The following is a 27,442-nucleotide window of genomic DNA, read 5'->3' as shown; positions in this document are numbered from 1 at the left end:
TTTACAGTTTAAGTCAGTTTACAGGTGTTGACTGTATCCGTGGGGTTAACTCTGGGTTGAATTCTGGGTACAGGTGCGTCTCACCGATGGGGAGTGGGGGGGCTTCGCTGGGCATGCAAGGCACTTCACTCTTGCTTGCTCTCTTGCTCCCGCTCTCTCTGTAGTCTCTCTGTAGTCTCTCTGTAGTCTCTCTCTCTCTCTCTCTCTCTCTCTCTCTCTCTCTCTCTCTCTCTCTCTCTCTCTCTCTCTAGTCCCTCTCCACTCCTCCTCGTCTCCTCCGTTGAAACATTCACACGGATGAGTCACTCATTATTAGGAGGGCTTGCTGCTGGTGTCAACATGGCCACATCTCAATCCGAATCTCGAATCTCTCGCCCCTCCTCCTCCTCCTCTCGTTCTCTCTCCCCCTCCCCACGAAGACACATCAACACGCGGGCTGTTCTCCCAGAGGAAGCACAACAACACGAGAAGGAGGACGCGAAACGATGCGTGGCATTGACCGCTCTTTTCCCCGTTTCCTTTCTTTCCCTTCACTTTGTCATTTCTCTTTTTTTCGTGCTTGATGGTGCTCTGTTGCTTCGGGGATGGTGATTGGGGGAAAAGGAAAGAAATGGAGGAGAAAAAAAATCAAAGCACAGATGTGGGTGGTCCTGGCAGTCAGTCGTGAGGCAAGGATTGAGTCACAAAAACAAGGAGCTCCACGCTTGTTTTTCCCACACCGAGTGGGCCACACGGTGACAAAAAATGACAACAGTGATTTCTGATAGAGGGGTTCCCTCTGGTCCTTGGTGTCTTGCCTGTGAAGAAGAAGGAGATCACAGATATAGTCAAGTCAAGTCGGTTTTATTGTCAATTTCTTTACATACACTGGTCATACAAAGAATTGAAATTATGTTTCTCACTTTCCCATGCAGACATAGACATAGACTTAAGGTGAGGACATAGACAATTGGACATAGACAGAACACATACATTATAGATAGATATAGATATCCACAATAACAGAGAGATCAAGCTAACAAAGTCAGCTCGACCAAGCTTCCTCTTCATAACAACAGTGGGGTGTCCCCCCCCCCCCCCCCAAGGTTGTTCTCTTGAGTTGAATCTCTTACTTTTAAAAACAAAACATTGTCTACCATCAAAACCTAGTCACCATCCTTCCTCTTTCCCTTCTCTGGATTGTTTTTGCTCTCCCTCTTCCCGTCTTTCTCTCTCTTTCTCTGTCCATTCCAGGAAAAGCTGTTTCCACGTATATGTCACTGTCTTTCCTGCCTCTCTCCCTCTCCCTCTCCTTCTCTATCACTCCTTCTCTTCCCCCCTCTCTCTTTTCTTCTCTCTCTCTCTCTCTCTCTCTCTCTCTCTCTCTCCCTCTCTCAGCGTTCTGAGCGGTTATAAATCCTGACCTTCTTTGCCAGCGTTTGTGGGAAAACAAAAGGAGTGAGGGGATGGCACACCGCGGAGAGGAGAGATGACGGGAGGCAGGCACGCAGGCAGACAAGCAGGCAGGCAGGCAGGCAGGCAGGCAGGCAGGCAGGCAAACAGGCAGGCGGGTAGGCAGGCAGGCAGGCAGGGGAGGCAGGCAGGCAAACAGACAGGCAGGCAGGAAAACAGGCAGGCAGACAGGCAGGCAAACAGGCAGGCATGCAGGCAGGTAAGCAGGCAGACAGGCAGGCAGGCAGGCAGGCAGGCAGGGGAGGCAGGCAGACAGGGGAGACTGGCAGGCAGGCAGGCAGCCCCTCTGAGCTAGTGCCTCTCTCTTGCTGGTGCAGCCCCCCTCTCAAGCTGGGGCTGGCATTGTGTAGCTGCCTGTGTAGCTGCCTGTGTAGCTGCCTGCTCTGTCTGCTCCACACCATCTGTTCCTACTCGTAACAACACCACCACCACCAACACAGCGACAGACACAGAGACAGAGACAGAGGGAGAGACAGAGCCAGAGACAGACACAGAGACAGAGACAGAGGGAGAGGGAGAGGGAGAGACAGAGGGAGAGGGAGAGAGATAGAGTCTGTGTGATAGAGAGATAAAGGTAGAGAAAGAGAATGACAACAGACAGCCGAGACGGACGGACAAGAGAAAAACAAAAAGGAACCCACCCTTGTTCAGAGAAGGCTCTCCAGCTCTCCACGTCTTCTCTACTTCCTGTGTTGTGTTGTGTTGTCAGTCTTCTCTTCTGTGTGTGTCTCTTCCCCTTCTCTCTCAGTCTATCTGTCTCTCTCTCTCTCGCTCTCGCTCGCTCTGTGTCTCTGTCTGTTTATGTGTGTGTGTGTGTCAGTGTGTGTATGTGTATGTGCGTATGTGTGTGTGAGATTGTGCTGTCAGCTGTGCTAAGGCTGTGTGTTATAGTGTTGAGCTGAGTGCTTTCTCAGGTCTGTGCTGTGCTGTGCTGTGCTGTGTGCTGTATTGTGCTGTGTGCTGTGTGCTGTGTTGTGCTGTGTGCTGTGTGCTGTGTTGTGCTGTGCTACCCTCGCGTCGTGCTGCCAGGGGCTCCCGTTCAGTTTGTACACAGATCTTTTGCCTCATGTGATTCGCTGTCTGCATCACGGCTCGCTCTCCTTTCGCCCGCCCCCTCCCTTTTCCCCCTCCCTCTCACCCTCCCACGCGTCCTCCTTTCCTCCCTCCTCCCTCCCTAACTCCCTCCCTCCCTCTCGCCTCTCTCTTCTGTCTTTCTGCCTCTCTTTCTCCTTTTCAACTATGACTCTAATTCTCTGTTTCTCTGTTTCTATTTTCTCGGTCTGTCTGTCTGTCTGTCTGTCTGTCTGTCTGTCTGTCTGCCCCTCTCTCTGTCTGTCCCTCTCAACCTCCAGCAGTTTGTGAGGTGATGACAGTGGCTAGCAGGCAGATAAGCAGGCAGAGAAGCAGGCAGAGAAGCACACAGGCAGTCAGGGAGACAGGCAGGCAGGCAGGCAGGCAGGCAGGCAGGCAGGCAGGCAGAGAAGCAGGCAGGCAGGCAGAGAGGCAGGCAGACAGAGAAGCACACAGGCAGTCAGGGAAGCAGGCAGGCAGGCAGGCAGAGAAGCACACAGGCAGGGAGACAGGCAGGCAGACAGGCAGGCAGGCAAGCAGGCAGGCAGGCAGGGAGACAGAGACACACACAGGCAGAGAGGCTGGCAGGCAGGCAGGCAGGCACAGAGCCAGGCAGGCAGTCAGGCAGGCAGGCAGGCAGAGAAGCAGGCAGGGAGGGAGGCAGGCAGGCAGACAAGCAGGCAGGGAGGGAGGCAGGCAGGCAGACAGGCAGGCAGGCAGACAGGCAGGCAGGGAGGGAGGCAGGCAGGCAGTCAGTCAGGCAGGCAGGCAGGCAGGCAGAGAAGCAGGTAGGCAGACAGACAGAGAGGCAGGCAGGCAGGAAGGGAGGGAGGCAGGCAGATAGGCAAGCAGGCAGTCAGTCAGGCAGGCAGGCAGACAGGCAGGCAGGGAGGGAGGCAGACAGGCAGGCAGGCAGGCAGGCAGAGAAGCAGGTAGGCAGACAGACAGAGAGGCAGGCAGGCAGGAAGGGAGGGAGGCAGGCAGATAGGCAAGCAGGTAGACAGGCAGGCAGACAGGCAGGCAGGCAGGCAGAGAAACACACACGCAGGCAGCCAGGGAGGCAGACAAGCAGGCAGGCAGACAAGCAGGCAGGCAGGCAGGCAGGCAGGCAAGCAGGCAGACAGAGAAGGAGGCAGGAAGGCAGAGAAGCAGGCAGGCAGGCAGGCAGACAGAGAAGGAGGCAGGAAGGCAGAGAAGCAGGCAGGCAGGCAGGGGAGGCAGGCAGGCAGGCAGACAGGCAGGCACGCAGGCAGGGAGAGAGGCAAGCAGGGAGAGAGGCAAGCAGGGAGAGAGGCAGGCAGGTAGGCAGGCAACTGAGCACAGTCAGCCGTGTAGGCAGCCCTTCCTGGAGCCTGTGGAGAGACGGCCCCTGCATGACAGGCAGCTCCGGGGAAGCCCAACATGGCCAGCACAGGCGGCCGGGGTGAGGAGGTCGAACCCCAGCTGGGAGACACCGCTGTGGAAGACACACATGGTGTCACAGGGCCGTGAGACATCACTGCGGACGACACACATAGTACTGTCACAGGGCTGTGAGCTACAGCGTTCACCATAGAAGGGTCGAAAAATGTCGGACTGACTGACCCCCCCTTTCCCTTTGCTTATGTTATAAATCTGCAGTCTGGTGTTCTGGTGACTCAGTGATTAGTTGTGTTGTTGTCTCCTGTGGGGGGGGGGGGGGGGGGGGGGGTCATCCTATGTCTTCTGGTTCTCTCTAAACTGCATATACACTCTCTGTGTTGCCTTCATGGGAACTTTAAACTTGTTTTTTTTTCGTACACCTCAGCTAGCACATGTGTTGGAGATGACGCATGGGTCACTCTCATCAGAAAATTTGAAAAAACTCCTGCACACTGACCATTTCACTGTTTTCTTTACAGTTTTTCACAATTGGTTTTGTACATTTCTCACAACAGAATAATGATTCTCAAAAGTCTTTGTTCAATTGTGACTTCCTGGTGTTACCTGTGCACATGGTCAAATCAGTTTCTCATTGTTTTCGGCATATAGCAAATGCTCTCGTCCACCATGCAATTCTCAGTGATTTCGTACATTATCAATTGCTTTTGTCATATCACTCAAAAAGCTTTGTCACTGAATGCATGAAACTATCTCATTCTTATCTGATCAATGTAATATAAAACTGAATTTACAACATTTCCCATCCAATCTAAACAACATTTCGCTTCAGAAAAGATCCTCAAGAGTGTACTATTCAATTGACAACATGAGACATTGATTCAACTAGCTTGTCCATACACTATGACACAATGACTAACCATTCTGCTGGCGCTGATACATTCACTGACACAAAAACTTGGGTTTTGAATGACAAATAAGGGTTTTGAGCAAGAGACTCGGTTTTGCAGGTTATCCACCGTGTTTTGCCATTTGTTAAAGCTGTTTTGAGAATGAATATTATGTTTTGCAAATTGCGAGAGAGATTCGAGAAATGTACAAAACCAATTGAGAAATACTGTAATACACAACGTGTCAGTGAAATGCTCAGTGTGCAGGCGACCGAATGGTTAAGGCGATGGGAGCTCAGAGGGATGCTGGTTCGAATCCCATTACCATTACCTCTCCCTATAACTCCATCCATGAAGTGCCCTTGAGCAAGGCACCTAACCCCAGACTGCTCCAGGGACTGTAACCAATACCCTGTAGTTAATGGCAGCTACAACCCTAGATTAAATGTATTGCTTGATGGTTACCTTATTTTCTTTTTCAGTTTTTTATTATTATTTTCTATGCTATTATATTTTGATATTGATAAAGCCTACTCTATCAGCATAGTTCAACCCCCACTTCTCTCTCTCTCTCTCTCTGCTTATCCCACATCCAGGGGTGTCGTTCAGGGGGGTAACCAGGGCCCCATGTATATAGGGGGCACACACACAGTCTGATTTATGAAGATTATATATTATATATTATATATTATATATTATATATTATATGGCTGGGGGGTCCATTAAAGCTGATTGTACATACGGGCCCACAATGCCCCTGCTATGCTGCTATGCTGCTATGCCCCTGCCCATGTCCATGACTGTACGATGGACATGATTGGCTGTTATTCTCAGAGGGCTATACTACAAACCATCATCTATTGGACCATTAATTGCACTGAGTGGTCCAGTAGCTCCATGCTAGTGTGGAGTTAGTTAGCACACAGCTGCTGCATGCTAGTCATTAAGGCAGATGGCCCAAGCTCCACGTAGGCCCTTGGGATAGATCAGTGGTTTTCAACGTGGGGGCCAGGGACCCCTGGGAAAGGGAAGTGGCTTTCAACGTGGGGTTCCAGGGACCCCTGGGATAGGCCAGTGGCTTTCAACATAGGGCCCGGCGACCCCTGGGATCGGCCAGTGGCTTTCAACGTGGGGTTCCAGGGACCCCTGGGATAGGCCAGTGGCTTTCAACATGGGGTTCCAGGGACCCCTGAGACAGGCCAGTGGCTTTCAGCCCAGTGGCTTTCAACATGGGGTTCCAGGGACCCCTGAGACAGGCCAGTGGCTTTCAGCCCAGTGGCTTTCAGCGTGGGGTTCCAGGGACCATGGGACAGGTTACAATTCAAGGTTTGTAGCCCTGTAGAGAAGTGGCTCCAGACCAGGGGCAAGTGTACCACTAAGGGGTATACGAGCCCACCACAGGGGGTAGACCTACGTGGAAGAAAAAAAAAAAATACAGTAAGGGGGTACTCATGGTATGTCAAAAAGGGAGTATGCAAGATTAAAAAAAAAGGTTTGGAAACATGAACACATGATTAATAACAATATTTTCATATCGAAACTATTACTTGTATAAGACATGACAAGTTTGTTCAGCCAGCTTTTACAACATCACAGTGCTACGTGTGCTACGTTCTCTGTGAAAATGGGTCATGATCCAGTAGTAGGCTATTGCGACACTTTACTATGCTCCTTTCATTGCCCCCTCGTAAAAATTATAACATCAGCAGCCTTGAGTCTGGTCAAAATTCCTCAGAAACACAGCGCACGATAAGATTGTTTACATCAGAAATGACACAGTTTCCTTGTATGGCCGCCCCTCCTCTGCGTGACGTGGGCTTTGCAAATGTAGGTGAGCGAGCTTGCAGAGTCACAGCAAAGCGTCTATTTTTAGCAACGGACTACGGATATGAGCATAACAACTGTACCTCCAAGTGGCCAAAATGTGAAAATGCAGTGAAGCCGTGCTGCACAGCTGTTGGCTTGTATTTGGTGGGAGCCACTACATCCAGAGATTCTTTAAGTATATAGAGATATGCCAATGTAATAGGTTGCTATGGGCACCTAACATGACCAGGTTCCGGTCTGCCTAAAGGGGTGTGTCATAATACTCCTAGCATTGAATAGAACAGTCCTTAGGTCTGCCTAAAGGGGGATTACCCCCACCTCCCCCTTGCAATTGTTGAACCCGGAAACAATGGGCCAACGGAGCCTCTCTCTCTCTCTACTCTCTCTGCTACATCTCTTCCTTCTGTCAATTTGGGCCCGGCCGTGGCTCAATCCGCTGGGCACTTAACTGCTACACCGTCCATCCGGGTTCGATTCCGGTCTGAGGTCATTTGCTGAGCCTTCCCCGTCTCTCTCTCTCTCTCTGCTCATTTCCTGTCTCTTTGTTACTGTCCTATCACAATAAAAGCATAAAATAATAATAATTAAAAAAAAAAAAAAAATTGGCTGTTGTGTCAAAAATTAGTCTTCAGTAGTCATGTGGCCCCTTAAGGCACACGATTGAACGCTGTAATAGTCACTGAAAAGCCCTTATTACCATAGTACTACAACCCCAAGACAGTGCACAGGGCCTTTGGTAATACATTGGGATTTGGTCATTGCCATTCTCGTAACAGCTAATTTATAACAAGAGCCATGCCTTACAAGGCTAACATACATAGCCCCCTAACCCTAACCAACGCTAAGGCTAACCCAACTCAGGAGGGGACTTTGACTGGATACCGGCACTATTGACTGGACACCGACAGCACATGTGTAGCGATAGATGGAAAACTTGTCTGTTAAATGAAACAGTCAATTGTCTTAAGCATGGCTCCAGTCTCACTCTCCACTTCTCACAGGCATTAGACAAGAAATGACAAAACATGGACGTAACAAGACAATACATGTATGCTAAGGCTGGGTAGCTGGTAATGTTCAGATTTTGTTGAGTAGGGCCACACATGAGGGGATGAATGACTTCTTATATCTGTTTTTGTGTGCTAGTGGTACATTGAAGTGTCGACCTGCTGAAAGAAATTGAAAGGAGTGATGTTGCTAAACAAAAGAACCCTACAGGGACTGGGACCAGGAGTGGGGGGGGGGGGTAGACTGGCAATGGGACAGGGGGGGTTACCTCTTGGGGCACTGGGGGTACCTCTTGTCGACCACTGTCCCCCAGGACAAAGCATTTGGGTTTAAATCATGATCGCATATAACTGTGTGTGTGTGTGCGTGTGCGTGTGTGTGTGTGTGTGTGTGTGTGTGTGTGTGTGTGTGTGTGTGTGTGTGTGTGTGTGTGTGCGTGTGTGTGTGTGTGTGATGTCAGACATCTGTGGGGTTCCCCTCGATTAGAACCTTTTAAATACATTAGATTTAGATAAATTAGACATTTATGGCATTCTGGTGCATTGTGCCAGCTGTTTAATGGTCTGATTTGCATGGTTGAGTGCAAGTGAAGTCTTTTAGACTGTAAGAGACATACAGTAGGTAGCAGCTCTTGAAATATATGCATTCTATAACCTAATAAATCTATTAACATTTTATCAAATATTTTTTTCTCTCTATCAAACAATTCTCCGCAAATGCTCACTCAGTGCCTTTTGGATTTACACACAAATAAAGGCTGCATCGGCACCGAACATGAATCAGTAGTCTCTGAAATGTGAAACATATTACATATTTTCATGTAAATGTACGTATATACATGAGTATATTAATATATTTAAGGAAGAAAAATCCGCACTCACAAAACTGCGTCTCATTATTTATTTATATTACCACCATGTCCAAAAAGCAAACGCGTTTCGGCTATCAAGCCTTCATCAGTGCGATAGCCGAAACGCGTTTGCTTTTTGGACATGGTGGTAATATAAATAAATAATGAGACGCAGTTTTGTGAGTGCAGATTTTTCTTCCTTAAGTTGATACTTTTCATCTCGCACCCAAAGACTTTAGTTTTTCCAAGAAGTTGAGCGCGTCCTTTGCCAAAACTTCTATTAATATATTGTCTGGGACTTTTACTCTTTTACGTGATGCTGTGGAGAGAGTGAGCAGCACCAAGTTCCTTGGAGTGCACATCAGCGACGACCTCTCTTGGACCACCAACACTACATCACTGGCGAAGAAGGCCCATCAGCGTCTCTACTTCTTGCGCAAACTAAAGAAGGCAAGTGCTACACCCTCCATCATGACAACATTCTACAGAGGAACCATAGAGAGCGTCGTGTCCAGCTGCATCACAGTGTGGGGAGGAAGCTACACGGAGAAAAACAGGAAGACACTCCAGCGTGTTGTGAACACAGCGAAGAAGATCATTGGAGTATCACTCCCCTCCCTGCAGGACATTTACACCGCACGCCTCACCCGGAAAGCACTGATGATCATCAAAGACACAAGCCACCCTGCACACAAGCTGTTCAGCCTCCTGCCCTCTGGAAAGAGGTACAGGCGCCTCCGTTCCCGTACCACCAGGCTTGCAAGCAGCACGATGCATCAAGCAATCAAGATACTGAACACTCAACCCACTCTCCCTTCACTGTCAGCCTCTAGCCAGCCAGGCCACTGACAACGCTCCCCCCCCTCATCCCCACCACCATATCTGCGACTGAACATTCCACCTGCACTACTACATCTGCGACTGAACATTCCACCTGCACTACTACATCTGCGACTGAACATTCCACCTGCACTACTACATCTGCGACTGAACTTTCAACCTGCACTAACTCAAAACATACACATGCACACATGCACACACACACACACACACACACACACACACACACACACACACACACACACACACACACACACACACACACACACACACACACACACACACACAAGCACACTGCACTTTCTGCACTAAACCCAAACATACACACACTGACACACAACTCATACTCACACACATACACACACACAGACACACACACACATACACAGGTACACAGACACACACACAGACGCACACCGCACTTTCTACCTGCACTAAACACACACACACACACACACACACACACACACACACACACACACACACACACACACACACACACACACACACACACACACACACACACACACACACACACACACACACACACGCACACAAAACACATACATACAAACACACACACACACACACACATACTGCTGCTGGTGTATTTAATAAACCTTTTTTAATTATTTATTTTCTTCAAATGCTACTATTACTATGTCAGAACGCTATAAAGGACTTTTAGAAAAAACACAACAAAATACCTCCTCTTAATGTATGTTCTCTACAAGTCTTCTGTTGTCCAGTCTTGCACTTTAAATGTCTGTATGAGCAATGTCTACGTCCATACTGTCTATGTCCATGTATGAGTACTGTCTATGTCTATACTGTCTATGTCCTTACCTAGATTAGTCTATGTCTGCATGGGAGAGCAAAAAACGCAATTTCAAATTCTTTGTATGACCAGTGCATGTAAAGAAATTGACAATAAACTTGACTTGACTTGACTTGACTTGACTTTGCGTGTTTGATAATCATATGTTATGTTTTTTTTATGTTTCCAAAATCAGTCATAAGCTGTCTAGTGTCTAGTGTCTAGTTTTGTAATATGGTAGTAATATAGGTTGACATTTTTTCTCCCCTCATTGTATTGGATTTTTGTAAAATACAAGTAGGGGCCTACATTTTGGGCAATCAGTCTGTTAAATTACCAAAAACTTGTGAATTATCAACATAATAATAGCCTATGGCTTTTAGGGCGTCATGTCCTCATGCAGTGCAGCTTACAAACAGGGCTGGACTGGCCATCTGGCATAGCGGACATTTCCCGGTGGGCCACACAACCTTTTCTTTATGACATTTCCGAAAATAGGGGCCCACAATGGTGCGGGGTGAGACAGTTCTGCACCGCTAATTATGAGGGGGTCCTTTAAGTCAAAGTGCCCTGGCCCTATTTGTCCCCCAGGCCAGCCCTGCTAACAAATGGCTTGCACATGACATGACACAAAAATGATTACAAAAAATACCTCTCACACCTAGTATTTTGTTGTACCAATGGGCCTTCCTTCATGACTTGCCTGGGGAAGTAGACATAGAAGCACAAGTAGGCATGAAACAGAGAAACAGAAAAGAATTACAAATATGCGGCTCACCACCACACATTACCTAGGCTACCAAGTTTAATCCTGTGCTGTGATAGTGCTTGGTGGGAGGATGTTGCCTTCTATGCTATAGATATTATAAACGTTCTCTTAGAAAATGTTTTTGATTTCCTTATTTCCTGCTTTTATCTTTTACTCCTTTTTGTTCTATTTTTACCTACCATGCTTTGTGCATTTATTTTTTATTTCATTTCATTTTATTCTATTTTATCTTACTTCTCTGTAAAGCACATTGAATTGCATTTATGTATGAAATGTGCTATACAAATAAAATTGCCTTGCCTTGCCGCGCCTTTGAGAGAGCAACCAGCAGCCATATCGCAGCATTATTTGCACAGGCTGCAGTCTAAATTGAGCTCCGGTGAGCAGAGTGCAGGGCAAAGCTAATCTACCGTGGCAACAGACAATCTCATAAGCTTTATTTAACTTAGCTAAGGCTCCAGGCCAACGTTGCCAAATAGCTATTATGATCCAAAGCATAATAAGATACAAATTGTAATCTACACACACTCATACAGACTATTGTGGTTATAATCTGGCTCAATTGTATGTTGTTGTGCACTGTCCCTGTCAAATAAACATTACACTAAACTGAGTCACAGCACACATAGGCCTCATTTTTGGAAAATTGTATAAACGCTGTCACTATCAGAGAAGGATGTGACGTATAGAAGTTGAACACCTACTATACACCTGTTTCTGTAAACGTTTTTATTGAGATGAAATTGCCTGAATAGGCTAGTGCAGATTTTAAAAAACACACACACACAATTTCAGACCAATTTTGAACAAATGCAGAATGGAGTTGTAATAAGACATTTTTTGTCAAACATAATGTGCACAGTGTCTGATAAGCTTCTGACAAGTTGAGAGAACAGTCCACACTTGGTAAGCTGCGAAAGTGCTGTATGTGCATTGATTTGTATGCTGAATGAACTGAAACATTACCTCCATTCATCAAATAGCATCTATCTTCAAAATCTCCCATTCTTTAGTTAACATGGACTACACTATAGATCCCAGGGATGTCGGTTCAATGCCCACCTTTACCAATCCCTTGCTTCCAACCAATCCCTTGGCTGACGTGCCATTGAGCAAGTCACTTATCCCCACACTGCTCCAAGGACCGTGAACCAATACCCTGTAAATAACTGTAAGTTGCTTTGGATTAAAACAAAAAAACGTCAGCTAAGTGTGATGTTTTAGCTGCCCTAGCGCCAGGCCTGACTCTTGACATTATGTGTATGTATGTGTGTGTGTGTGTGTGTGTGTGTGTACTCTAATTTAAAAAAAATAATAAAATAATAACTAACCCTTCTTAACATCTGCACTAAGTTGTTCTGTATATTTCCTGTACACTTTGTATTTGCTAGTGATGTTGGCTATGATTATGTCCTCTTTTCAAAAATCGCTTTGGTTATAAAGCGTCTGCCAAATGTAATGTAATGTAATGTAGTGTAATGTAATGTAATGTGATGTGAAAGACTTATTCAGTTGGCCAATCCCTCTGATAAAATAAGGACACTTGAACATCAATAACAACAACAGTAAAAGAAAAAAACAATCATGCCATAGTTGTGCGTATGTCTTCAGTGAAACCAAAGCTGCTCACTCCTGCTCCCTCTCTCTCTCTCTCTCTCTCTCTCTCTCTCTCTCTCTCTCTCTCTCTCTCTGCGAAGACCTCTGTCTCTCCGTCTGTCTATCTCTCCGTCTGTCCATCTGTCTGTCCCCCCCCTCTCTCTCTGTGAAGATATCTGTCTCTCTCTCTCCCCCCTCTCTCTCTCTCTGTGAAGATATCTGTTTCTCTCTCTCTCTCTCTCTCTCTCTCTCTCTCTCTCTCTCTCTCTCTCTCTCTCTCTCTCTCTCTCTCTCTCTCTCTCTCTCTCTCTCTCTCTCTCTCCCCCTCTCCCTCAGCAGTTCATGTCCTTCTCCATGTCCTCCTTGTCCTCCAGCAGTGTGTAGTTGGACCACTTGTGCAGGCGGCTGTAGAGCGGCTCCCCCTGGTTCTCCCGGTACAGGTACACCCCCGTGATGCGGTTCCACTCCAGGCTGGGGATCTGCTCCTTGGCCCCCGCCTCTCCCGCCTCCTCCAGGAGGGCCTTCTCGTCTGCGTCCAGCGCCGCGAATCCGAAGAAGCTGCGCACCCCGCGGATGGCCTGCAGGTAGGTAGGGGTGTACATCACACAACCTCCATAACGATACGATTTGCAGAGGCGCATCTTGTCACCAGGCAAGGCAGGTAGCCGCTTGGGCCCCCCAAGCCCCTAGATAGTGAATAACAGCTCACACTTTACCACAGTAGTGGCAATTTAGGTTCAAATGTCCTTTTTTTTGTGCTTGGGGCCCCAGCTGACACTAAAATCGCCTCTGACGATTCGTTAACGATTTCTTAAGGCAGTCAATTAGATGATTTTCGATACTTAAGAATGCCCTACGATACGATACGATTCGATTTGATTCTATTTTTTTCAATTATTTTTCCACTACTATTCTTATGGAGCTAAGGCATTGGGCAGGGGCCAGCGATTCGATTATTTTCAATGCTTAAGAATGCCCCACAATAGGATCGATCTGTAGGATGGATGCTTCTATACACATCGATTATTATAGACACCCCTACCTGCAGGTGCGCGTGGGCGTCCATGGTGCGCTGGAACAGGTTGTTCTCCTGCGAGCGGAAGCTAGACCAGTACGCCTCCTGCTGGTAGCCCAGGGGAGAGCAGCAGTGGCGCAGGCACAGCGTCAGGAAGGCCGTCAGCGACACGGCACCCACCAGCAGCCAGCCCAGCAGCTGAGGAGAAGAAGAAGAGGAGGAGGACATGATATGAGGAGAGGGGAGAAGAAGAGGAGGAGAGGAGAGGAGAGGAGGAGAGGAGCAGAGGAGGAGAGGGGAGAAGAAGAGGAGGACACATGACATGAGGAGAGGGGAGAAGAAGAGGAGGAAAGGAGGAGGAGAACATGACATGAGGAGGGGGGAGAAGAAGAGGAGGACATGATAGGAGGAGAGGGGAGAAGAAGAGGAGGAGAGGAGAGGAGAGGAGGAGAGGAGCAGAGGAGGAGAGGGGAGAAGAAGAGGAGGACACATGACATGAGGAGAGGGGAGAAGAAGAGGAGGACATGATAGGAGGAGAGGGGAGAAGAAGAGGAGGACATGATAGGAGGAGAGGAGGAGAGGAGCAGAGGAGGAGAGGAGGAGGAGAACATGACATGAGGAGAGGGGAGAAGAGGAGGAGGACATGATAGGAGGAGAGGAGGAGAGGAGCAGAGGAGGAGAAGAAGAGGAGGACATGACATGAGGAGAGGGGGAGAGCAGCAGAGGAGGAGAAGAAGAGGAGGACATGACATGAGGAGAAAGTGAAAGCCCAACTGGGAAACTCCAACTCCTATGACATTGTGACACAGCGCTCCACAGCACACAAGTGAACACTGCACACTGCACACAACAAAATTGCATGTATGCCTCACCCGTGCAAAGCGGCAGCCCCCAATAGCACCCAAAAGGGAGCAGTGCGGCGGGACGGTACCATGCTATGGTACCTCAGTCATGAACGAGGATGGGGAGAGCACTGGTTAATTACTCCCCCCACCAACCTGGCGGCTCAGGAGTCAAACCGGCAATCTTTGGGCTTACTACAAGTCTGATGCCCCAATCGCTTAATGACTGACAGGGAGAGGAGAGGAGAGAAGAGAGGAGAGGGGAGGGGAGGGGAGACACGCAAATAAGAGGAACAGGTGCACACACACACACTCAGGCACGTGTGCACACGCACACTCACACAGGCATGAGTGCATGTACAAACACACGCCCGTGCGCGTGCACACGCGCGCACACACACACCCTCTTGTAATAGATACGCAAGCAAAAAAATTCGAAGGCACAGACACAGTATGAGAATCACACACATTGGACAGACAGAGACAGCAGAAGGAGAGATGGCATTTAAATCAAATCCATGCACTGGGAGTTCTGCGTGCAGAGTAACCATTAGGCTATAATTAAGTCAAGGACACCATCATTTCCTGGCAGAATTCTTTGTGTTAAGTGAGGCCTACCTTCGTCAGCTATTACAGTTCTCTCTCTGTAATTGTCCTATACTTGCGCTACAATGGAGCCATTTTTGTTTCCCAAAACAAATGACACCTTATCGTTGGACAATGCGAGCTAAACTGTATAAACTATTGCCTTGCCCAGGCACGTGAAAAATAGAATTCCCTCTCCGTAAGTCACTCATGAATACGTCTCTGTCTATAGCACTGAGACAGCAGAATGGAAACAAATAGAGTTTAAAATCTGCCAATGGGTTTGTCAAGTCAAGTCAAGGCAGCTATATTGTCAGTTTCTTCATACAATGCACTTCATGCAAAGTTCATACAAGGAAATTCTATTTCCATCTATCCCATGCTAGGACTGACATTAACGAGACAGACATTAGTCAAGTCAAGTCAAGTAGGTTTTATTGTCAATTTCTTTACATGCACTGGTCATACAAAGAATTTGAAATTACATTTCTTGCTTTCCCATACAGACATAGACTAATCTAGGTAAGGACATAGACAGTATAGACATAGACAGTACTTATACATGGACTTAAGACAGTATGGACATAGACAGTGCTCATGCAGACATTAAAGCACAAGACAGGACCAATAACAGTGTAGAAGTTAGTATAAGAGTATAACAGTCTACAGGTAGTCTGGAAAGCCTGAGTGTAACACTAAAAGTATAGTCTGGGGTCACACTGTAGGCAGAGCTGAAGGTTGTCGTTTAAACTGTAGGCTACATAACTTGTAATAGACAAGTGTAACGCTGGAAAGTCCAGCCCAACAACTCACAACACTGATTCAAAAAGAAAAAAGATCTTGTTCTGATTTTGTAACATTCCATCATTTGTCCTTTTCATTTATATTTTGATCTTATTTATTATGATTTTAAAAAATGACATGAACTATGTGCATGAAAGATGGCTTGCATGCAGTTGGCCAGTTGCCCCGGGGTGCATTTCTCAAAAGTGTAGTTGTTAGCTGTTAGCAACTTGGGTAGTTGCCAATGGGAAATTGCATTGCAACCAACAAAATAGCTACTGTAGTTAGCAACTACGCTTTCGAGAAATGCACCCCGGAGCTAATGAGGTGTCAGGTTTTCACGTCTGTATTTAGAACATAGATAGAGATGATCTCTTTAGATCAGGGTGTCAAACTCAAATTGACTGAGAGACAAAATCAAAATCTGGAACGAAGTTGCAGACCGAACTCAAGATTCGCTTAAAAAAAAAAAGACTAAAATTGTGTGTACATGCACTTTATACTCAGTTCAATTCCACACACACTCTTTCCCATCATACATGGCAGTTTAAATGTGATTTCACATCCTGTGACATACCAAATTTCATGTTCAAGTCTTGTTACGCTATACATTAATGGTGTATGTGGGCCAACTGTAACACACATTTGAAATCATCTCGCGAGCCGAATAAAATGGCTCCGCGGGCCAGATTTGGCCCCCGGGCCTGAGTTCGACATCCCTGCTTTAGATAGAAGTTCAGGGTTCCCCCAGCAATTTATTGCTAAGACACAGAACTTTGACTACTTGCCCTGAAAAGATAAAGATTTTGTGTTGTGGAATGTGGATGTAATTTGTATAATTTACTGAATGTAAGTCGATTCACTAAAATGTGGCCTATACTTTTAGGCCTTTCATATCATATTTATGTTCTGGGGCAGCTATGGTGTAATGGTTAGGGAGTTGGACTGGATCATATTGCAGGTTCAATCCCCACCCTTACCAATCCTTTTCTCCCTCCATGGTTGAAGTGCCTTTGAGCAAGGCACCTATCCCCACACACTGTTCCAAGAACTGTAACCAATACACTGTGATATCTGTAAGTCGCTTTGGATAAACGCATCAAGCAGAAAACCACACATCAAACCACATAGGGGACCTATTGCCTGTTTTTATATAATTATATTACTATGTTATTTATTATATTCCTTGGGAAACGGGGACATTCCCTATCAGACATGTACAAAGTACATTTTTCAATGTTAAATTAACAGTTAGAGACGTAATGTACAATCTTCTAGACTGATTGTATATTTGGTCACACAGTACTCTCTAAGTGTTGAATTAACACTACATCTTTTATTGTTTGTACTGTGTATTGTTTTACATTTTACATTACATCATCGCTGATTGCATGAAGTCCTTTGAACAATTTAACACTTAATCTTATAGGGATGAAATTCATACAACAGGCAGAGTCTGTCTGTGCAATGTAGCGGTTGATGCCTCATTCTGTGTTGGCTGTGTCTATACAATAGGTGTTGTGATGACCTGTCTTACGATGTGTTATAACCATCTGTTGTGTGTGTTTATAAATACCTGTTCCAACCAAGTTTCCCTTTGGGGAACAAAGAAATCAACTTGAACTTGAACAGACCACTGGAACTTGGCAGACCACCCCTTACACGCTTTGACGCCAATGACGCGCCATGTTGGATCCTCACGTTCAGTACTAGTGATGCCTATTGCCTATGCACATCAATTCAGTTTGACATAGGCATAGAATTCAATTTTCTGTGGGTCTTGAAAAATCAACCAAAATGCTGAAAATGATCTGGCATTGCTGCGTTGTATGATTTAAAAATGGCTGGCATCTAATGAGTTTGCAAAATAGGCCTACGTGTATGCAGGGCTCTAAACACCAGCCAACCGACCAAATGCTGGCGAAATTTCTGTTTGGCTGGTAGAATATACCAGCTTCCTAGTCACTTTGACCCATTAGTGGGTGTGTGTTTGGATAGTAAGATTAAAGGACCAGTTCAGTCAATTTCATTATGCTGTTGTATTGCTCACGCTACCCTTGACTTGTTAGTAGGCCTATACCCGGTGTTGCCACATTTTTCGGCTCAGCCCTTTCCGAGATATGAGCTATTTTAATGGGGGCAGCATTTTTTTTACATAAAAAAAAATAGCATAGGCCTACTCCAAATATTTTCCCAAAAGGTACCGCTGTTTGCTAGTTGTCTGCTGATGTTGTATAACCTTTCGGATGTATTTTGGAAATAAATAAAAATGTTTTTTTTAAATGTAAACAAAGCGCTGCCCCCATTACAATGACCAAGATCTCTGAAAAGGCTGAAAAACTGAAAAACTTCAGGTACTGACAAGTCCAGGGTAGTGTGAGCATTACAACTGCATGTTGAAATTGACTGAACTGGTCCTTTAACATCTGCAGTGCGTATTAGCCATTTTGGCTGGTGGTGAAAAAAGTTGATTTACAGTCCTGCATGTATGAATGAAAAGTCAAACAACAGGCAGCCGAGTCGACCACCCTATCTGCAGAGGCAGCAAAAATGGAAAGGAATGGACATTTGAAACAAAATCGTGGGGAAAAAAATGTGAGCTGTTATTCACCATCTAGGAGTTTGGGGGCCCCAAGTGGCTGCCTGCCTAGCCTGGTGACAAGATGCACCTCTGCCTACCTGGGACTCGTACTTCAGCCTCCTCTCGATCACTCCCCAGAACTGCAGCACCTCCGTGGGCACCTGCTGACAGGGGAAGCCGGCCATGACGTCCGGCACGTGCGACAGGTTGTCGGGGAAACCCGGGATGGAGGCCGGCTCCACAAACTCGCTGCGGGCACACACGTAGGCCTCGCCCCGGAGTAGTGACAACACGGACCAGGTGATGGGGGCCACTACGGCCCGGCCCACGATGGACGCCAGCAGCGCGAAGAACGCCACGCCGGTCACCTTCAATCAATCAAATCAAATCAATACTCATATAGCACATAAGACGACGCCAGACACCTTCAATCAAGTAAATCAATCAAACGCCACGCTGGAAACCTTCAATAAAATATAAAGTATTAACATAACATTTCCTACTCATTTACAAACATATGTTAATGTTTAGTTCATCATTGGCTAATTATTTACATAGTCTTTATAATGCTTTTCATGCATCCCTTATTATCATAAAGTATTACCAACTTATTTGTATAGCACATTATCAGACAAAACTGTCATTCAATGTGATGGAGAGTAGATAAAGAGACCGGACAGCTTCAATCAATCAAACTTATTTATATAGCACATTATCACAGAAAGTTATCTTCCACACACTGCACTCCTCCTTCTTGTTGGTACGTCTCTGAAGGAAGCAAGCTAGTAGGGAACAGATTGCACTCTTTTTTTTCCTTCTTTATTTATCTTTTCTTTTTTATTCATTTTATTTGTTTTTATTCAATTTCATGAATAACAAAAAAAGAAAAAGCTAGAAAAGTGTGATCTATTCCCTATAGCACATTATCAAATTAAACTGTCGTTCAATGTGCTAGACTAGTAGAGAAAGAGAAAAGAGAATAGAGAGAGAGAGAGAAAAAAAAAACCTATATAGTATTATAGATAGTAGATAACTAACTAACTAACCTTCCGGCACTATACTGCATAGTATTATAGAGAGTAGATAACTAACTAACTAACCTTCCGGCACTTTACTATATAGTATTTTAGATAGCAGATAACTAACTAACCTTCTGCCACTATAGGCTACTATATAGTAGAGATGTACAGGATCCAAGATCCGGTTCCAGGATCCGGCAGGATAATAGGGTTTTTCAGACTATCCGGATCCGGTTCCAAGATCCAGGATCCGGTAGTCGAGGCTTTTCAGTCAAAATAGTTTGAGCCAACGTGATAAAGGGGCCCACGTGTGTGAGTAGGCTATGTGTTTCAACCCTTTCGTAGGATCCGGTATCCGGTTCTGGATCCGACAGGATCTTAAGCAGTGGATCCGGTATCCGGCAGGATCCTAAAAATCAGGATCCGGTGCATCTCTACTATATAGTATTATAGAGAGTAGATACCTAACTAACTAACCTTCCGGCACCTTCTCAGCCTGCACTCGGACAGGATGTCCCAGGTGTTGTGGTTGAGCATCACCCCGACCAGGAAGAGGGCGAGGGCGGGCACCCCGATGGCGGCCAGGCCGTACAGGTAGTTCCGCTCCGGCGAGCAGGGGCAGCTGAAGGCGAAGATGTTGTAGGCCGTCTGCCCGCCGACCGTTCCCAGGGCGATGAGGCCGTTGAAGATCATCACATCCTTGCTCTTGAAGAACAGGGACACGAACTTGAAGTTCTCTCTGATCAGGGCGGCCATGGTTGTGGTTGGAGTTGGGTTTTTTTCTATGTGCGTTTATATCCGACAGAGGAGGGTCAGTGAAAGGGGTTTCTCAGTCCCTTCCCTTGTCGTGGTATCGAGGTTTACACTTGAAGTGGTGAAAAGTAAACACAGAGAGAGAGAGAGTACAGATAGGGAGAGAGAGAGAGAGAGAGAGAGAGAGAGAGAGAGAGAGAGAGAGAGAGAGAGAGAGAGAGAGAGAACATGGATGGATCAGTTTTCAGCACATATATAAAGTCATGACTAATATGTCGCGTGTTTACTGTAAGAGACTTGGCTCCGGTTACAAAGGGAACACATGGCAGGATGACAGATGAATGTCACACTCTGAAATTACACTTTACACAGGAACATTCAATAGCCATTGACTAGCCAATGTCACTCAGTACACAGACAGATGGGGAGAGAGAGAGAGATAGAGCGAGCGAGACAGAGAGAGTGAATTGACTTTAAATCTGAGACAGAAAGATTTACATGTATTTGTGATTACATGCAAACTTTATTTGAAGAGTTTCATTGCAAAACGGTGTATATCCATTTTGGAGAATTTTGGGAAATTTATATTTTTGCGCTGGGCATTGCTTTGCATTGCATTGCAAAATGCATTATATGTAGGTTTAAAGTACGTTCTCAAAATATTTGAATGGCAAGAATTCACACATAGATGACAGGACTTCTGACCAGTAATTTCCAATAATAAAATGTAAAAGTCAACAATGGTGCATTCACCGTATTGCTTTGCAACGAAACTACATTATTTTCTAATGATTTACTGTAAGTTAGCATGCCGGTTCCCAGTGAAATTCAAATTAGCACGTCTACTCCCTGGATAGAGAACAACAAAGCAAAACAAACTCACACCGCATGATTGACCTCAAGATGAAGTTCACCGCTCCCTCCTAACCAGTCAGGTACTTGGTAATAATCCTCTAATGGTGGTCCTTAAGCCTCAGCTAGATGAGTATACACCGGATGCATTAGTTTGTACGTTTTTACAGCCAAAGATTGGTGTCCATGTCTGGGACCGGTGGCTTGTAGGGATAGAGAAGAGAAGAGAAGAGAAAAGAAGAGAAGAGAGGGCAGTGAGTGGGCAGGGAGGGACTAGGACTCGAAAAGAGGCAGGAACTGGCGTCTGGTTTCCTCCCCTGTGGAAAAAAAGGATGTTTAAGTGGAAACATATGGGGTGTGTGTGCCACGACATGCTTGCACCCCCCACCCCATGCCCAAAACGCACAAACAATGTCCCTCCAGATAATGTCTCCAGCCAAAGGGGTTTCCTGTGAGCTTTAAACCACTTGGTTACGCTGAGCTGTGGAGACATAAAGAAGAGAGAAGTGGTTGTGTTTTCACAAGTCTGTCTGGCCGCTCTCTGGGTCCTCCTCTCTTACTGCTTTTCTGCCCCCAAATGCCTTTGCAATGAATCACAAGAGACCATACAGCACCAACAGAACAGACCTCACTCACAGGGGCGTAGCAGCAAATTTTGGGCCCTATGTACAATCACCTCCAATGGACCCCCCCACCCCCCACCCCCGGACATATATCCAGGGCTGGACTGGCCATCTGGCATTGCGGGCATTTCCAGGTGGGCCCTGCACCCTCGTGGGCCCTGCACCCTATTTTCATGAATCAGTGAATCAGTTCTGCACTAATTATGGGGGCTTTAAGCAAAAAGTGCCTGGGCACTATTTCTCCCCCAGTCCAGCCCTGCATATATCTTCCTAAATTGCACTGTGTGTGGGCCCCCTACACACATGGGGCCCTGGTGACTCAGTCATGCTTTACCCCCCTGAACGACACCACTGCTCACTCATAAACATGCTCCCTGGTTTGGAGTAAGACATATGCTACCAATATACTAGTCATTGCAACTACTTTTGTTAGGTCTAATCAGGGCTCTAAATTAACTTTTTTCATCACTGGCTAAAATGGCTGTTAATCTTACTAGCCAAACACACTCACTTATGGGTAAAAGTAGCTAGTAACTTTTCTTTTCTACCAGCCAAACTGAATGAAATTTTTACCAGCATTTGGCAGGTTGGCTGGTGTTAATTTAGAGCCCTGGGTCTAATTATTGCCTTAATTATTCAGTCCTTAAAATGTTAACATTTGTGTAATTCCAACATGCCATATGAAAAGGAGGACTGAATGAAATGTAATTTTTGATTCTGTCATTTTATCATGTGGTTGTTATAGTAGTTAAATGATCATAGAAACTCAGACCGCAGCTTGTAAATCTTTCATCCCCATTGATCACAAATGGATTCTTTCAGTTTTTTTAAAAAAGATTATCAGGGGTTTTTTTCATCAAAAGCTAATCGACATAATGATTGCGGCCCGATATGTGATAATCATGCTCTGGCCAAACAGATGGTGTGCAAAGCTCGTCTCTGCAGTGTGGAATGAATGGGCTGCCCTTGGAGTGCTGAAATGGCATCACTAGAATGTTTGGACTAAATTCTCCAGCTTCTCAGAATAGAATTCTTTATGAGGCCCACTAGAGGGCGATAAGAGAGCATGACAACCAGAGCTCTCTATATACGGCTCTGATGACAACTTCACTTACACTAATCCAAAAAGGAGGAAAGAGCAGAGGCACTCTGAGATTTGAGAAAAAATATAAAAGCCTTTAATATAACGTCGCTATAGCCTACTGTTTGAAAACTCATTGGCCTATGCGTTGCGGCCATATTGGCCGTCATCAAGGCTCTGCTTTTTCCTCCTTTTTTGGACTTACACTTCACGCGGTACAGATGAACACCTGAGAAACATTGTTTGCGCAGTCTCCTGAGCACTTTAAGCCCTTTTGTGTCTTCACTTACACTAGTGTTTTCAATCAGGCTCTACATTGGGGAGCCCTAGGTGGGCATTGAGAAGGATACAGAAGAGAGGGGGCGGTGCTAAGTTGCTATTGGGGAGCATTAGTCTATTTTATTTTTTAATATTAAGGGAGGGCGTTGACAGGCTTATGATGAGGCTCAGGGGGTGTTTATACAAAATAGGTTGAGAACCACTGACTTACATACAGGAGCTCCTTCTCAATGTCTTTCCTCAGTTGCTTCCTCTGCACTTGTGCCTCCGTTTTCCTCCCATAGAAAAAAGAAGGAATTGGCCCTGCCGTGGCCTACCGGTAGGGCACTGGGTTACTACGCCAGCAACGCGGGTTCGATTCCGACCCGGGTCATTTGCCAAAACCTTCCCCGTCTCTCTCCCCACTAATTTCCTGTCCCTCTGTAAATGTCCTGTCACAATAAAGGCAAAAAAATCCCAAATATTAAAAAAGAAAAAAGAAGGAATTGAGGAAGGATGGAGGAAGTAGCACTACATGCCCACCCACTTCTACAACATCCTTCCGCCCTTGGGCCCCTCACCTTTGCTAGATCAGTGGTTTTCAAAGTGTGGGCCAGGGCCCAATGTATTCCAAGTGGGCCTTGAAATCATTTTCTAAAAATATCTTAATATATGTGTGTGTGTGTGTTGCTGTTGAGTTTTATTGCTTTTTGGGTCAGAGATAGGCCACAGACATTTGTGAAAATGTCAATGGAAACCCCTGGTCTAAAACATCCTTGCTGACATTACATTACATGTACATTATACTTAGCTGACGCTTTTATCCAAAGCGACATGCAGTATATGGTATTGGTTATAGTGCCTGGAGCAGTGTGTGGTTAGGTGCCTTGCTCAAGGGCACCTCAGCCATAAAGTGAGGTAAGAAGGGATTCAAACCTGCAACCCTCTGATCTAAGTGTTTCCCAACCAGGGGTACGTGTACCACTAGAGGTACGCAAGCAGACTGCAGGGGGTACGTGGGAAAATGTAATTTGAACAAATGCATGGAGCAAAGTTAGCCTAGAAATCTAGACGCCCCTATTGGCCGCAAAATGAACTTGCTCCCGGGGGCACAGCTTTGCTGTATGGGTTTTTGGTGCGGCCAGGCTAGAGTAAAGTCACACTGGAATAGAAAAAGCAATGTAAAATATGAGTTAGGGGGTACTCATGGTACAATGAAATGGTTTGGGGGGTACATGAGACACAAAAGGTTGGGAATCACTGCATTAGGCCATGGCTGCCCCCATCTAAGTCAGAGGCCAGAGGAAGTTACTGGAGGAGATATACTGGTAAAAACAAACACACAGCGGGTGGATAGGTCAAGCCCACAGACTCCCTTTTACAGCAACAACCACAATAGCCACACTAGATTTTAACTTATAAAACAACAAACTTTGCACTTTTGCACACCATTCATTTATTTATTATGCAACTTCAGACATCTTTGTCTAATTTTAAGTGTTAACCCCTTGCAGTTTAAATATCTTATTGCAGGGGTCAGAAATGTAATCTACAACATCTGTAGCAATGTTGCACAATTTAGTGTAAATGTTTCATCATATCACAGGAGTTGGCCCTACTCTGTACTGCCAAGCATTCCTGAACAAAAGCGTATCTATTTTATTTACATTGTACATGCACTTGTTGTACAGGGTGAGAGACATCAAAGTACATTACCAAGTCCGTCGTCAGTCTTTAATTCCTATTGTTTAGACCTATTGTTTTGAAAAAAGCACATCAGCTTATTCTCCCTGTGAAAACTCTCTCTGCCCAAAGAATCTCAGGTCAAGGAGTCACGATAGCTTTTGATCTGCTTGTTTGCAGAGGGTTAGAGTAGAGAGACACTCCCTGTGTGTTTGCATCTCTCCCCAAAGCCATGGGATGCAGAGTCCACCCATGCAAATGTGGACATGCAGCAGGACTAGCCAGGTGCCGTGCAGTCACCCACCACACCAGCAGGGCCGGATTAACATGGCCTGGCCTGGCCTGGGGCCCCTATAGGCTAGGCTACTACATGATGCTGTGGGCCTCCCTGGAAAGCAAATTTCATGACGAAATTACATAGACATAGTGTTGTAAATACAACATAGGAATTCAGGATAATAGGCCTATGTCTGAAGGATAATAGGCCTATGTCTGAAGGATATTAGGCCTATGTCTGAAGGATAATAGGCCTATGTCTGACAGCTGTGCGGAGAGGAGTATTAACAAGTTTTAAAACGGTACTCAAAATTGCAGATTCATTTTTTTTCAATATTGCCTCTTGTCACAATTCTGCAAGTTTTGACTTTTGGCCAATCAGGGGCCCTCTAGCAGGTGAAGGCAATTCGCCATCTTCTGTGCTATATTGTATATTATATTGTCATGTCAAGTGTAATAAATTACTGGTTAATTGTGTATTTACAAAAGCTGGAAATGATTGACATAGTAACACGGTAAGGCTTTTTTTATACAGTAGGCCTATATTTGACTATGTGCAGCACCACACAAAAGTACCTATCTATCAATGCTCAATGCGGCCTGCCCTGCTGATTAAAACACTCTAGAGAGCGCACTCTGGACTAGAGCATCAACTCTATAAGCCGTACATGAGTGTTAGCCTAAACGTCAGAGAACACAGCCCGGCCACAGTCATCCTCCCAGGTGATGAGGGCCCTGGGTCTGTACGCCATCTTGGTGACGTCCAGCTCGGGCTTACACTGGAACCAGGCGTCTAACAGGTGATCCACCTGCTGCTGGCGCGTGATGCCGTGGAGACGCTCCTCTCCGTGATACTCCTCCATCATGTTGTCCTCGCCTCTGCGACGGGGGCGCGTGATCAGGGCGCGGGCCAGCGGCAAGCGCAGCACGGAGTCGTCGCGCATGCCCTCGAAGAACTGCGTGACGCACTTTCGCGCGAAGTCGCGCGCGTGCAGGACGCAGGTCTCGTCGAAGAGCTTCTGCTCCATGTCGAGGTAGTTGCTCCAGTAGCGCGTCTGCAGGAAGGCCGCGTGGTTGAAGCAGGGCTTGGTGATGCGGCCCACGGCTCCCACCAGGATGAGAAGCAGCAAAATGGTCCAGCCAATGGCCTTGGAGATGTTTCGGCACAAGAGAACACAGTTGAAAACATTAGGACAAATGTCAATCCAGCAGTTTGATTAACAAACTCTCTCTCTCTCTCTCTCTCTCTCTCTCTCTCTCTCTCTCTCTCTCTCTCTCTCTCTCTCTCTCACACACACACACACACACACACACACTCTCTCTCTCTCTCTCTCTCTCTCTCTCTCTCTCTCTCTCTCTCTCTCTCTCTCTCTCTCTCTCTCTCTCTCTCTCTGCTGTGACTAACTACCAGTGCGAACGAACAGTGTCACTCACTACTAATTTACAGGCTATACTGTGACTAAAGTTGTGGAGCCATAACTCACCTGAGAGTAGCAACGCACATAACGCGACACGGCCTTGCGAAAGGTGGTATTCTTGAAGATCGCGTCCTCCTTGCAGGGCACCTTGGCCAGAATCCTGACCATCTCCAGTCCAGTGTTATTTGGAATGCCGCTGAAGTACTTGGAATCTACGTTCATGCTGAACGCGCACACAAAGCACTTGCCATCCAGAAGTGTCATCAGGATCCAAACCATTGGAGCCAGCATACTCCTCTGGATCATAGCTGAGAACAAGTGTCTGACAGTGATAGAAACAAAGTTGGCACTTTTTATTCATAATGATGGATGCTTGATTAAAAAAAATACGTTGTGCGTAAAAACAATGTGCGTTGTACAATGCGTTGTATTACAGTAGGCCTACACAACGCGTAAAGTCAAGCCGTCTGTAACTAGTTGACTCCGGATGTGAAAAAAAAAACCACTACTTACTTTATCACAGCTGGATTTTTGGTCCTCTTTCCAATGGGTCTCAACCATTCCTCCATCATTACGCCCGTGTGTCGGTTAACAAGCACTCCCAGAAAAAACAATATGATCGGCGGCACAAACATTACCCCCAGACCGTACATCTTGTTATACTGAGGAATGCACGGACAATTGAAATCAAAGCTTGTGTACAGCTTCACACTGATGAGTGCCAAAATAACGCATATTCCGTTGGATATGGACTCGGAGTTGGATTGGAAATATTGCAGCACTAACTTCAATCGCTCCATGACGCACGAGATTCTGTTTTCTGTAAAGAGGCGAACAAAACACTTCAAATGCAGAGTAAGACAACAACGTGTCAGCTTTATGCTTCTGTTAACAAATAAAAACGGCTAAATCACGAATTGCTTTTTTGGCTCTCTAAATTCCCTCTGTCTTCAAAGCGTCGTCTGCCCGTCTGACAGCTGCGTCAGTGTGCGCACCTGTGGAATCCAACCGACCGCGCCCTCGAGTTGAGGAGACTGGATAAGAGATTTTGGGGTGTGTACTTTGACAGTGTTATCATCAATAAACAAACAAATTACTTGGTGGTCACTTTCACCCCCCCCCCCCCCTCTGGTTATGGTTAGGGACAGCACAAAATTCTCTCTGATTTAAACGTTTTAAAATCCTGTACTTGGA

General features: G+C 46.0%; 3 protein-coding genes across 5 annotated transcripts in view; all 3 read right to left on the bottom strand.

Moving 5' to 3' along the window:
• Positions 1-2,372, bottom strand: part of si:dkey-51a16.9 (RING finger protein 122) — a 34,723-nt gene extending 32,351 nt beyond the window's left edge. For 2 of the 3 annotated variants that reach the window (XM_063191163.1, XM_063191165.1), the window contains exons 1-2: positions 2,094-2,372; positions 1-797 (exon numbers count right to left, since the gene is read on the bottom strand). The exon at positions 1-797 is cut by the window's left edge and continues 270 nt beyond it. The gene's annotated coding sequence lies outside the window, so the exon portion shown is untranslated. Of the gene's footprint in view, positions 798-1,020; positions 1,292-2,093 lie in introns of those variants that run through there. The other variant, XM_063191164.1, reaches the window with a different exon arrangement.
• Positions 2,373-3,846: 1,474 nt separating this feature from the next.
• calhm2.1 (calcium homeostasis modulator family member 2, tandem duplicate 1) lies at positions 3,847-21,187 on the bottom strand. Its single transcript, XM_063191292.1, has 6 exons — positions 20,941-21,187; positions 19,782-20,169; positions 18,384-18,653; positions 13,522-13,692; positions 12,819-13,057; positions 3,847-3,979 (listed from the first exon to the last, which is right to left on the bottom strand). Exons 2-6 carry the CDS (start codon positions 20,058-20,060, stop codon positions 3,847-3,849), a joined length of 1,092 nt encoding a protein of 363 aa, XP_063047362.1. The 5' UTR covers positions 20,061-20,169; positions 20,941-21,187.
• Positions 21,188-25,510: 4,323 nt separating this feature from the next.
• Positions 25,511-27,048, bottom strand: calhm3 (calcium homeostasis modulator 3). The gene is made up of 3 exons (XM_063192067.1): positions 26,762-27,048; positions 26,315-26,570; positions 25,511-25,978 (listed from the first exon to the last, which is right to left on the bottom strand). Exons 1-3 carry the CDS (start codon positions 27,046-27,048, stop codon positions 25,511-25,513), a joined length of 1,011 nt encoding a protein of 336 aa, XP_063048137.1.
• Between the last annotated feature and the right edge of the window lie 394 nt (positions 27,049-27,442).

This window comes from Engraulis encrasicolus, chromosome 24, assembly GCF_034702125.1.
Source record: "Engraulis encrasicolus isolate BLACKSEA-1 chromosome 24, IST_EnEncr_1.0, whole genome shotgun sequence".
NCBI lineage: Eukaryota > Metazoa > Chordata > Actinopteri > Clupeiformes > Engraulidae > Engraulis > Engraulis encrasicolus.
The sequence above is the reverse complement of the archived record's forward strand: the minus strand, read 5'-3'. Positions and strand labels throughout refer to the sequence as shown.

Bases quoted from the DNA above. Each gene is read 5' to 3' on its own strand.
- calhm2.1 (XM_063191292.1), bottom strand. From the start codon at position 20,060: ATGGCCGCCCTGATCAGAGAGAACTTCAAGTTCGTGTCCCTGTTCTTC. The intron at 13,058-13,521 runs GTAGGGGTGTCT...ACCTACCTGCAG, and splicing joins ACGCCCACGCGCACCTGCAG to GCCATCCGCGGGGTGCGCAG. The intron at 3,980-12,818 runs CTGCTGAGGGAG...TGTCTTCCACAG, and splicing joins GACATGGAGAAGGACATGAA to CGGTGTCTCCCAGCTGGGGT.
- calhm3 (XM_063192067.1), bottom strand. From the start codon at position 27,048: ATGGAGCGATTGAAGTTAGTGCTGCAATATTTCCAATCCAACTCCGAG. The intron at 26,571-26,761 runs GTAAGTAGTGGT...TATCACTGTCAG, and splicing joins AAAAATCCAGCTGTGATAAA to ACACTTGTTCTCAGCTATGA. The intron at 25,979-26,314 runs GTGAGTTATGGC...AACATCTCCAAG, and splicing joins ATGTGCGTTGCTACTCTCAG to GCCATTGGCTGGACCATTTT.